This window comes from Corvus moneduloides, chromosome 2, assembly GCF_009650955.1.
Source record: "Corvus moneduloides isolate bCorMon1 chromosome 2, bCorMon1.pri, whole genome shotgun sequence".
In the NCBI taxonomy this organism is placed as follows: domain Eukaryota; kingdom Metazoa; phylum Chordata; class Aves; order Passeriformes; family Corvidae; genus Corvus; species Corvus moneduloides.
Window position 1 is genome coordinate 121,516,394 of NC_045477.1, and position 12,535 is coordinate 121,528,928.

Sequence of the window (12,535 nt, forward strand, 5' to 3'; positions counted from 1 at the left end):
GTACAGAGTCCTCAGCCTCTGGTGTTGTCCTGCCTAGGCCATAAAATCCTTGTGCTTTTCCATTTTTCCCTTTATTTTCTCAATGTCCAAGGGATTGTTTTGGGAAGAGATGCCCCATCCTACAAGAAAGGTGGAGAGAGACAATTCCCAAGGGCTGGAGGGCCAGGAGCCAGGGAATGGCTTCCCAGTGCCAGAGGGCAGGGCTGGATGGGAGATTGGGCAGGAATTGTTCCCTGGCAGGGTGGGCAGGCCCTGGCACAGGGTGCCCAGAGCAGCTGGGGCTGCCCCTGGATCCCTGGCAGTGCCCAAGGCCAGGCTGGACACTGGGGCTGGGAGCAGCCTGGCACAGTGGGAGGTGTCCCTGCCCATGGGATGGATGAGCTTTGAGGTCCCTCCCAACCCAAACCTTTCCATGATTCCATGATTTTGCTGTCAGGCAGAGATCAGTGAATGCCACAACAACGGAGACAAACCCTGGCACTGATTGATGTTCACCTGAAGCACTCCAGACTCGTTAGAGACAAGTCTGAGACAAGCGGAATGTGGAGCAGCTTTCACTTTGCTCCCTCTGCATCCTTCGGCTGTCCTGATGGCATTGATGAGTTGATCCAGATGGTTTTCCTCCCTTTTCCTGCTCAGGCCAGGTCCTGCGAACACTTCCACTTTCTCCTCCGAGCAGGAGTTCAGCACGTGCATGGGGCTTGACAGAACTGGAGCCTAAATTTGTTCCTGTTTCTGAATTCCAAGCTGGATTGTGACACAAGGGTTATTTTATATATTAAAATATCGGGTTTCTGCCCACACACATGATGCATGATGTATAACAGAGCTGGCAAGGCAGCCATTGGAAAAGGCCACTCAATCTGGGATTTATCCAGAAGGAAAAGTTGCCATTCCTTGTTTTTCAGCTTGGATTTATACACCACCAAACTGTGAAGGTGTTGCCCCTCAGAAGTTCCAGGATGTTCACCTGATTCCACATTTCACCCACAAACTGAAATCACGACGTGAAACTCCACAGACCCTAATGAAAATTATTCCCCTTGGAGTTGCTTTATTGAAATGCAACCTCAAGAAATACTGGCCAGTCAGGAAAGCGACTTTAATCCAATATTTGTTATCCTCTTCCACAGGTTTTAAATCACTCTCTTTGCTCCCTACTTTGAGCAAATACACCCTTATTGTTTTCCTAGTCCTGCTACGACCTTCTGGGAATGTTTTCATCGCGTAAAGCAACCTGGAGTTCCCTACTTTATAAATCTCCTTCATTCCAAGTGTTAACACTACCTAATTCTCTGCTTTAGGGAGGAAATCATGTTTGTTTTTTTGAAGAGCCTGCTGGGAAGAGGAATATTTGCATTTAAAATATTTTTTTTCCATTTCATAAATTGTCTTGAGTTCTCTTCCCAGCGGGCAGCAGAAGGCTGTTTATATAAGGGAAGAGGGAAGCTTGCTTTCCCATTACTTCCACAAAAATACGATTAACAGCGATAACTATGCTAATTATTGCCCTCACTGCACTTGGAATGCACCTCACTGGCTGGAGAGGCAATGCTTTGGGGTAATAATTAACTGCTTTTTTCCTCAATTACCTTTTATTAGGCGAGCAGGAGGTGTCAGAGTAAAACAGCCGCACATCTTCCAAGAAAAGCTCGTGTTTTTCCGAGGGAACCCAAGCGGAGGTGCCTCATTAAGAGAACCGGGCAGGACAAACACTCCCATGGCGAGCTGGGCCTTGGAGCTGCTCGGCTTCTCCCTGAGCCTGCTGGGCCTAATTGGGACGTTAATTGCCACCATCCTGCCGCACTGGTGGCGCTCGGCACACGTGGGCACCAATATTATCACAGCTGTGGCCTACGTGAAGGGGCTGTGGATGGAGTGCGTGTGGCACAGCACCGGCGTCTACCAGTGCCAAGCGCACCGCTCCCAGCTGGCGCTGCCCGCCGACCTCCGCGCCGCCCGTGCCATGATGGTCACCTCCTGCCTGCTGTCCGTGCTGGCCGCTGCCATCGCTGTCGTCGGCATGAGGTGCACGCGCTGCGCCGAGGGCAGCCCCGCCAAGGCCTCCATCGCCGGCTCCGGCGGGATTGGCTTCATCGGGGCCGGGCTCCTCTGCCTGGTGCCGGTCTCATGGAGCACCAGCGACATCGTTATGGATTTCTACAACCCCACGCTGCCCGCTGGGATGAAGTATGAGATAGGGCAGGCTCTTTATCTTGGATTTGTCTCCTCAACCTTGACCATGCTGGGTGGGGCTCTGCTGGGAGCGTCGTGCCTCGGCGAGGAGCCGCCTTTCCCGCCACATTCCGGGAGCGGACCGGGCGCCTCCAAGGGAAACCACGCTCCTTCCCTGACATCTGCGTCCCACAGCGGCTACAGACTGAGTGACTACGTGTGAGTTCCTGGGATCTGGCACAGCTGCCTCAGGATTCTGTGCGTGGCATGAGAGAACTTGGAATTGATGTTACAGTTGTTTATCCCTTTCCTTTCGTCCCGGAGGAGGAAAGGGTGTGGATGCAGAACTGCTGCCTGCAAAACCTGGGAAATAAAGGCAAAGGAGCTGGGGTATTCCCAAGGCAGCACGTTCCTGTCTACCTCCAATCAGGGCTTTGCAGGCAGGTAAATCAAGGGGGGTTTTGTTAATAATAATGCTTTGGTTTGGAGTTGGTGCCCTGTGAGGCAGAACTGGCCACAACTCCTTGTTTCTTCCCAAAAGACACCGTTTTCCCTAAAACCTGGAATGTCTTGGGGATACACAGTGATTTCCAGCACTGATTTCCTGCTTGGTTCCTCATTTCCATAATTCATGAACGTTTCGTCATGACAAGGTATTAATTTTGCTTCGACTTAACTTTTTTTGTTTGTTTTTTTTTACAGTCCCTTGCAATATGAATTTCAATGGCACCGTGACAGACGTATTTGACAGCCTGTTACAGGCAATATTTGAAGTTACATTACAATGTTTTGACCTGATCAAAATAAAATTTCAGCGCATTTTTGAAATGCATCACGAGGGAAGCAAACCCTCTCAGTGGCTCAGAGCTGGGGTTTTTTACAGATGTCAGGAATAGAATGAAACCAGACATTTGATATTAAACATATTTTTAAAATTTAAAATCAAATTTCTCAGAATTTGTCACAGAATGGGCATTTAGATTCTGGGCAGATTTAGCATTCTGCACAATCTGTGCATTATAGAGAGTGGAAAAACAGTTCCTTAAATCCTATTCCCAAATCCCATGTAATGAAATGTGCTCATTTCTTGGGATGAGTGCTGGTATTTTGTGTCAGGGTTAGCAAGGGTATCTCCATCCCCTCTGGAGATTTTGGGGGAATTTTCATTTGGGGCACAGGGCACCCTCCACGCCAACACTCATGGACTGTGACCATTGCTTGTCAGGAGTATCAAATCCAGACATTTCCTTCTAAAATCCTCACAAAATTCCATCATTCCACAATGCATTCAAACAATCAAAAATCAAAATAATGAGCAGAGAAGCCCAGCCCTCTCCATTTCACGTTACAGTGAAGTCCCAGGCACACATATTATGACATAAAATTACAACAAAAAATAGAATCACTGTATTCCTGTTAAACCAGAAATTTACAGGTCTCCCACATGCAACATATGGACCAACATACTGAAAAAAAAATTAATTACAAGATCTGTGAGGCAACTGATCTTAATTTGGCAAAAATCTCTGTTTGTAATTATATTATCACCTTGTGTCACCTCCAGAGCTGGGCAATTTTCAGCATTTCCCCTGGTTCCAGCCTGAACCTTCCTTTTTGTGGCTGATCGCCTTTGCCTTTTGTTTGAAGGTGATTTGAACTGGGACAGAGGGTTTTCAGCATTGATCCAAGTTAATACCACCAGAATTTTTAAAAAGAAATGGAATTTCTAAGCAATCTGCTGAGACCAATAATAATAAAAGGGATCTGGGACCAGAGTTTGGTTATTTCTGGTGATAGGACCCAGGGAATGGCTTCCCAGTGCCAGAGGGCAGGGCTGGATGGGAGATTGGGCAGGAATTGTTCCCTGGGAGGGTGGGCAGGCCCTGGCACAGGGTGCCCAGAGCAGCTGGGGCTGCCCCTGGATCCCTGGCAGTGCCCAAGGCCAGGCTGGACACTGGGGCTGGGAGCAGCCTGGCACAGTGGGAGGTGTCCCTGCCATGGCAGGGGGTTGGAACTGGATGAGCTTTAAGGTTCTTTCCAGCCCAAATTCTGTGATCACTGACCCTGCAAACATCTCAGTGACAGACCCTGAGGAGCAGGGAATGAACACAAACTGCACAATGGCTTCTTAGAGAAGATGGAGACAAACTGCTCGTAGTCCACTATGGATTTCTGGGATGACTTTCAGCCCAATGGAGGTGGTCAATTCCGTGGGCTTTTCCTGTATTTCCATTGTAACAGATCCTGCCAAGTGATTAGATACCAACCTGAGCCAGGGCTTTGGACAGCCATGAATGCTGGAGCGCAATTCCAAGTGAGGAAATGGGCTGTGGGTCATTAGGGGGGCTCTTTGCCATATACTGATAAATTCCTTCCCTTGCCAAGTGTTGGTGTGGTGGGAATACTCCTGTGTAGGGCTGTTCTTACTGCAGCAATTCCCAGCCAGGCAGGATATGTGACAGGAGTGGGAAGAGTTTATAAAGTCCTGGCAAAAATACCTGGAAGTGCTTGGATGTCAATAAAGAGGGAAATGGTTTCTTTCACAGAGCTGGTAGCCAGTGAATCTTGCTCCATGCTAAAACTGACATAAATTTCTTTGTTCTTTTCTCTTTTCTTTTCTTTTCCTTTCTTTTCTTTTCTTTTCTTTTCTTTTCTTTTCTTTTCTTTTCTTTTCTTTTCTTTTCTTTTCTTTTCTTTTCTTTTCTTTTCTTTTTTCTTTTCTTTTCTCTTTTCGTTTCTTTATTTTTCTTTTCTTCTCTCTCTCTCTTTCTCTCTTTTTCTCTCTCTTTCTCTTTTTCTCTCTTTCTCTCTTTCTTTTTTTCTTTCCTTCTCTGATCTACCAAAAGACATTACCCCCTTCCTTGCAAACCTCACTTTGCAACATGAGAGAGATGTTCTTTTCACTTGTTTTCTTGAAAATGATTAATATAACTTAGTCCACATGTCCCTATTATCTACATTTCCTATTCTTATCACTAAAGAGGCATCTGGACATGTTGATTCCCAGTTTAATTCGGATCATCCTTTCCAATGCTTCAGCACATGGCATCAGAAGATTTGTTTAAACCCTTTACTGACTTTTCCATAAACTCAGGCATCTGAATGGGTTTTAAATGCTTTATGGACAAGAAAGGCAGGATAAACCCAACCTCCCTCCTTTTTCCTGGGGGGAAAGGTTGTTAATTTTATTTTCTGCTTTAAGCAGGAAGAAAACACATTAATTTCATCAGCTCACACTTCAAAGATGTTTGGTAAGCAAACTGTTAGAAAGTGGAGTGAATAAACAGAGTGAATCAATGCAGAGATCTGACCTGTTGAGAGCACATGTGTGGACTTCATAGAGATGTGTGTATATTTAAAACGCTGGAATTCCAGCTCCATTGACTTCTCTGAGGTCACAGTTTCACCCATAAGCTCATTATTATTGTCAATACTCCCAAATCTATTAGAGAGCTTTTAACTAAAAGGCCTCCAGAGCAAAGAGAATCAAAGTCAGGGGGATTTTTCCCGCTAAGAAGGATGGGATGGCAAGGAAAGGCTTTTGTTGGCCATTTCACAAAGTGTTTGGTATTGAGCAGAGCAGCTGCAGCCTGTGGGATGTGTGAGGGAGTTCTCCCTTCCACTGGAGTCAAGGACAAGCAATTTTATTTTTAAAATGTCATAATCACTGGTATTGATCACTGGGGGTGCTCTCAAATCCATCCAGGCTCGGGCTATTGCCACTATTGCTATCCCTGGAAATTCCAGCCCAATTAGGCTGCCTTGCTAATGAACCTCAGCTGCTTTTCATGGCTCTCTGTGGGAGAAAAAGGCTCTTTGACAGAGCAGTCCCAGCCTTCCACCTGCCCTGAGCTGCCTCTTTGTTTTATTTAGTCCCATTTTATTGTTCCATGGAAAACATGGAGAGCAAAAATCAAGAGGTATTCACAAACCTTGGGAAACAGAGTTAGAACTAAATTGCTTGGGAGAGGTTGTGGCTGCTCCTGGATCCCTGGAAGTGTCCCAGGCCAGGCTGGACAGGGCCTGGAGCAACCTGGGATAGTGGAAGTTTCCCTGCCCATGGTAGGGGAGGGATGTTCTTGAAGGCCCCTTCTAAGGTGGATGATTCTGCGAAATACATGGTAAAGGTCAGCTAAGGCAATACCAGATTTGGGTTTCATCATGGATGCAAAGTTAGATCATGTTAAGTCCCCTCACTCTTGAAAGGAAGTTGAGGAGGAAGAACCTGGAAATCAGGACAGTTCAGTGAAATATTTTCCTTTTACTGAACACTATGAACTCAGGGAATCAGCTTTGCAATTGTTGATGATTTCTAGAGTTTTATGGAATTGGTATTTGCTTCCTCTACAAGGGCAAACCATCAAGTAGATGTTGCCAGCAGGAGAAAAGTGGGAGCAAGGAAAAGGAATTTCCATCCCCAGTAATACCCAAGTGTTCCTTTAGTGGTCTGCACACGTAACGAACACGGCTGCGCTGGATCCAAATCCTCACATAAGTCCTGGCACCGTGAGCTGGCAGATGCCCCACCAGAAATGCCACTCCCTCACCCCTGGAGTGAAGCTCTTGGCAGTTCTCAACTCATCCAGTGGTTGGAATCTGGATCCAGTTTGGAATCTGGATCCCAAACATCCTCATTTGGGACCTCTCAGCACGTGGTGCTGATCCCATGTCCAGCAGCACATCCCAAGCACTGGAATATGCAGCGCAGGCAGCCACCAGTCCCTGAACCCCATTGATGGCACCTCAGGGTCCTCCCACAGCCTAAACTCCTCCTCTCCCACAATCCCAAAGCAATCTGGAGTCTTCCAGCTGTTGTTTGGTACCTCCTGGCACGAGTTACCTGGCAGACACGAGCAAACCGATCCATAAAGCCCGAAATGGGCTGTGAACAGAACTTCTGGAATGTCTCGTTGCTTCCAAGGGCCAAACAGGAGAATGTTGGTCTTTAGAGAAGCTCACACTCCATGGACACAGCACCCTCCCTTCCTCTGGAGGTTTTGTGGTCTCTGGGCATCAGCTCCAGCTTTCCCTCAGTATGACCAGACCTGTAGCAATTTCTGTCAACCCCACCTGCTGCAAGAGCTGCTTCCCTTTTCCCAGTCTCAGCCAAAGTTTCCTCTATTCCTCCTGCAACACCTTTTGAAGATGTGTTTTGGCCAACTTTGTTATATTCTTTGTTTTCTCCTTGATGAGTTCCATCACCTCCTGAGAGGTGTCCCTGCCCATGGCGGGGGTTGGAACCAGATGATCTTTAAGATCCCTTCCAACCCAAACCATTCTGTGATTCCATGATTTAACTTCAGAGCAAACTCGGGAGGGATGCAAGGATTGCTGTCCCTCCTTTTTTATGGTGAATACCAAACAAAGAGGAGGGTTCAGTGAATGCTGCCAAGTTCACTACAGGGGTTTTAAAAAGTGGCCACTGTACAGCACCAAACAGTGACCCCCAGTCCCTTGTGGGTTGGGATGTGGCTGAGCTCTCTCATCCCCCAAACCAGCCTGAGATGACTGGGAACAGCAGGGGCCAAACATGGAGCCTCCAGAGCTGGTCCCAAAGTGCTGCCTGGCATGGGATCTTCAGGGAGAATCACTCTCAAAGCTCACACCAATGACTCATGGGCAGCTCAGCTGGGGCACAGCACCCTGACCCTCCTTCCTGTGCACAGGAGTCACAGAATCCCGGGATCCCTGAGGCTGGAAAAGCCCTCCCAGCCCAGCCAGGCCCAGCTGTGCCCGATGCCCACCTTGTGCCCAGCCCAGAGCACTGAGTGCCACCTCCAGCCCTTCCTGGGACACCTCCAGGGATGGGCACTCCAAACCTCCCTGGGCAGCCCCTGCCAAGGCCTGAGCTCCCTTTCCATGGGGAAATTCCTGCTGCTGTCCACCCTGAGCCTGCCCTGGCCCAGCCTGAGGCCGTTCCCTCTCCTCCTGTCCCTGTTCCCTGGCAGCAGAGCCCGACCCCCCCGGCTGCCCCCTCCTGTCAGGGACTTGTGCAGAGCCACAAGGTCCCCCCTGAGCCTCCTTTGCTCCAGCCTGAGCCCCTTTCCCAGCTCCCTCAGCCGCTCCTCACAGGGTTGACTCCAGAACCTTCACCACCCTCACCAGGAAAGATCCATGTCTGGAACAAGGCAGAGACTGAATCTCCATCCCAGCTCCAGGTTCTCTCCAGCAGATCCATCTTCCCTGTTCAAAGGAAAAGCTCATTTCAGTAGAGGATGAGCTGAGTTATCTGCTACATCTGATTCCAACTCCACTGCCCTCCAAGGGAGCCAACACTCCCGCTCACGTTTCACCTGAAAGCCTCTGGAAAAAGCCACCTCCAGCTCCCTGTGGGTCAATCACAGAATCCCAAAGGATGCAGCCAATAGCTCCTTCCCTATTTAAACACAGTCTGAATTGGGTATTAACTACCTGCTGTGTTTGGCAGCTCTCTTATTCCTAAAATAAATAACTGTATGAAAAGTCATAAACTCTATGTTGGACTTTTTCATTAAAAAAAAAAACAAACAAAAAAAAACAAAAAAAAAAATCAAAGTACTGTCAGGATTTTAGCAGCCTCACTTCTTGCAGTAAATCTGCTTCCACAGCTGTTCCTGCTGTACTGTGTCCTTCAGCCAAGAGTAGCTGCAGTCCAACATTTCCTTCTTAAGTTATTCCTTACCCAGAGCAAAGCCAAGGGAATTTTGGACAGGGCTCGCCTGCTCGAAATTATGAATGTGCTCTTATTAGAGCAGGTTGCATGTTTTCTATTAAATATTCATTCAAATAACAATCCAGCAAAACATTTGTCAGGAAGAGAGTTACTTTGGCTGGAAGGACACATTTTTCTTCCAGTCTCCACCAAAACTCCCCCGTATTTATCATGTCCAGGATTTGAGGGCATAAATGAAGATCTTGCTTGAACTTTGTTGAGCTCCATCAGCAGTGCCAGATCCTGTTCTTTTGTTTCAGAGTTGTACCAGTTCAGGAATTGCTTGGTTGTCACCAGGGAAAAACCTTTTACAGGTTCCACTGTGGCTTATAAAATGGGAGAAATAAGAAAAGAGGGGGGGAAAGGGAAAAAAAAAGAGAGGAAAGTGGCATTTTCTGCTCCTGCCTCTTAAAATCCTGCCCATGTTGAGCTGAGAGCCACAGAGTGTCTTGTAAAGTGGTTTGATTTCATGGGATCATGGAATGGTTTGGGTTGGAAGGGACCTTAGAGCCCACCCAGTGCCACCCCTGCCATGGGCAGGGACACCTCCCACTGTCCCAGGCTGCTCCAAGCCCCAATGTCCAGCCTGGCCTTGGGCACTGCCAGGGATCCAGGGGCAACCTGTGCCTCACCACCCTCATAATAAAGAATTTCCTCCCAAAACCCCACCTAACCCTGCCCTCCCTCAGCTTAGGGCCATTCCCTCTTGTCCTGTCACTCCAGCAACCATGAAAGAAAGGTTTCCTCTAAATCCCAGAGAACTTCAGTGTTCCTGCAGAACTCCCCACCTTGTTCTGAGCTAAACCCCAGCTCCAGGAGCTGCTCCAATGAACAAAGTTAAAGATTAGCAATGTTGCCATCATGTGGCTGCTCCCAGCAAAGGCTCGGCCGTGAGCCTGAATTTATTAATCAGCAGAGAGCAGATTGCACCTGGATCCTGCTGTGGAAGCTCAGAGACACCGTTTAAAGTTGTCACTATTACAGGATATATTTAGAGAAATTATTTTTATAGCAAGAACGTGTGTACAACAGAAAAGGGGATCCCAGCCCTTCCACTGTGCCCCTGATCCTCAGGGATTTTATAGATCATATTTAAAACCTCACTCCAAAATTCATCTTAAATTGTCCAAGCAGAAATCCTAGAAGTGAAAATCCCCTCTTCCTGCAGAAACAAGAAGGAAGAAAAAAGGATAAGGAATCATTTTCAATATCCTTCATCTTTGACATGGCTTGAAAGTGAAATTGTAATGTTCCAGCTCTTGAATTCCTTTATCCTATGACTGCTAGAATAACTTGTGATTTTCAGTGATTTTATTGTATTTTCTCTTACAATCCCTTCTCTGCAGTATCACACCAAGTTCTTCTACACTGACAAGAAAAATCCAAGGAAAGCAATTCCCACAGCCCACATCAGAGCAGCTGGGGCTGCCCCTGGATCCCTGGCAGTGCCCAAGGCCAGGCTGGACATTGGGGCTTGGAGCAGCCTGGGACAGTGGCAGGTGTCCCTGCCCATGGCAGGGGTGGCACTGGATATTTAAGATCCCTTCCAACCCAAACCATGCCGTGATCCTGCGATTTGTTTGGAAAATTGTTTCCCAACTCCTGGGAAGCTGAGAGTGGATAGAAACAATGGTGAATTTCCCACCCCACCTGCTCCAGGAACAAACATATCCCAGGTCCTGGCAAACTTCTCCAGTTTTTTTGGTGGAAAATCCTGTCTGGGCACAAGGTGCAGTTGTTTTATGCCAACTCTTTCCCACTACACAGGATTCCCCATTCCAAGGAATAATTGTCATGGACAATAACCCATCCCTGTTCCTGCACTGTCTGCTCAGAATTACATATTTTATCCAGTCAAGTATTCCAGCAGGAGCCTGGTTTGGGCTATTCCTGCTTCTCCAAGCAAGGAACACGGACTTGGCTGTTCCTGGCTGTCAATTTTATCTTCCTTTAATAATCCATCCCACAGCAGAGATGCAGCTATTTTATGGATTGAAAATTTAGAATATTGGAGCACCCAGCCAACACCTTCTCTCCCTTCTCCTTGCAGAGTAAATCCACACCTTCCTCCCTACCCTGCTATTTATTTGTAAGCGCATCCAGCTGGTGCAACCCCACTGGTGCCAGGAAAAGGGAAAACAAAACCATCCACGGGCTCCTGCAGCTCTTGGCTTGCAGGAGGAGCACTCAGTGAGCTCAAAGTACCATTTTAAATGAGATCAATCGACCAGGCTGAGATCCCACAGCCATTCCCAATCCAGCCTGGCACGTTTCCATTTCCCTTCACAAACAACACCAAAATTCCTTATTTCAGCTTGGCAGAAGTCAAAACAAAAATGCCTGCCTAGCTTATTTATTTATTTTGGTGGCCGAAGGGGGAAAGTTTATGCTGAGACAAAACCTGACATTATTTAGCATCAGAATTTATCATTGTTATGCTTAAAACTCAAATCTTGAGGAGTCTTGAGGGGGGAAAATGCACAGAGAAACAATTCCCTTCAAAATGGAGCTTTCCTGGTTAAACTCTCAGCAAGGAAAAACATTTTAAGTGGGAAATACAAACAATTGGAGCACAAACACGAAGATGTGGGGTGTTAAACACCAATCAGCCCTCCCAGAAAAGATGGCAACAACTTAAAAGACAGAAACCGATTCCTCTCCTTTCAGGAGCACCAGGATCAGCTTTTCCCAGGCACTGAAGAGCCCCAGTTTATGCCCAGTTTCCAGACATAAAGAAATCTGTGAACCTTTTTAATTATTCATGCTTTGAGAGGCAGAATCCTCTCGGGTTGCAGGCCCGGAGGCCTTGGGGCCGTGGCTTTTCCTGGGATTTTTCAGCTGAGGGAATAAGCAGCTCAGCGATATCAGTGTCCCTTGGCTGGAAGTTCGGCAGCCACAGGAGGGAAAACTGCTCCCAGTTTGCCCATTCCAGCTTTTCTGCTGGTGCTGGAGCACCTGTAGGGAGACTCCAAGATGATGAGGCTGCATGGATAAACTTCTCCCAGAGGGATTGGGAAGGAGGAGGAGAAGTCTCGGCACCCCCAGCCCCGTCTCTCTGCAGCTCTGCCAGCTCCCCTTGGAAGGGGAATGGCAGCATCCCAAAATCCCACACCTGAGGAAGAACAGAGCTGCTGTGTGGGGCTCGGGGCTGCTCAGGGAGGGGATAATTAGGACCAAATGTGGGGATTTTGCTTCGGAGATGATTGGCAAAAGTGCTGCCAAGTCAGGGCTGAGAGATCTCCCAAGCAGGAAGGTCTGGAACGAGCAGGGAAAATACCTGGAGAAGCACAGAGGGGTTTGGGATGGGAGTAGCCTTAAAAATCATCCAATTCCAACCCCCCTGGGACGCCTTCCATTAGCCCAGGCTGCTCCAAGTCTTATCCAGCCTGGCCTTGGGCACTGCCAGGGATCCAGGGGCAGCCCCAGCTGCTCTGGGCACCCTGTGCCAGGGCCTGCCCACCCTCCCAGGGAACAATTCCTGCCCAATCTCCCATCCAGCCCTGCCCTCTGGCACTGGGAAGCCATTCCCTGGGTCTTGTCATTCCTTCTCCTTTCTCGTCACCTCCTCCAGGCACTGAATGCTCTTCCCTCGGTGGACTTTTCTCCAAAACCCCAAATCCACACCAGTCTCTCCATAAAGACTGCCAGGACCTCTGTGGGTTGTACCCG

At 48.0% G+C, this 12,535-nt stretch overlaps 1 protein-coding gene across 1 annotated transcript; it reads left to right on the forward strand.

The window, feature by feature from the left end:
• The first annotated feature begins 1,613 nt into the window (after window positions 1–1,613).
• Window positions 1,614–2,954, forward strand: CLDN14 (claudin 14). The gene has a single exon (XM_032094169.1). It carries the CDS (start codon window positions 1,721–1,723, stop codon window positions 2,396–2,398), a length of 678 nt encoding a protein of 225 aa, XP_031950060.1. The 5' UTR covers window positions 1,614–1,720; the 3' UTR covers window positions 2,399–2,954.
• Window positions 2,955–12,535: the final 9,581 nt, after the last annotated feature.

Coding starts and splice junctions, on each gene's coding strand:
- CLDN14 (XM_032094169.1), top strand. CDS start 1,721: ATGGCGAGCTGGGCCTTGGAGCTGCTCGGCTTCTCCCTGAGCCTGCTG.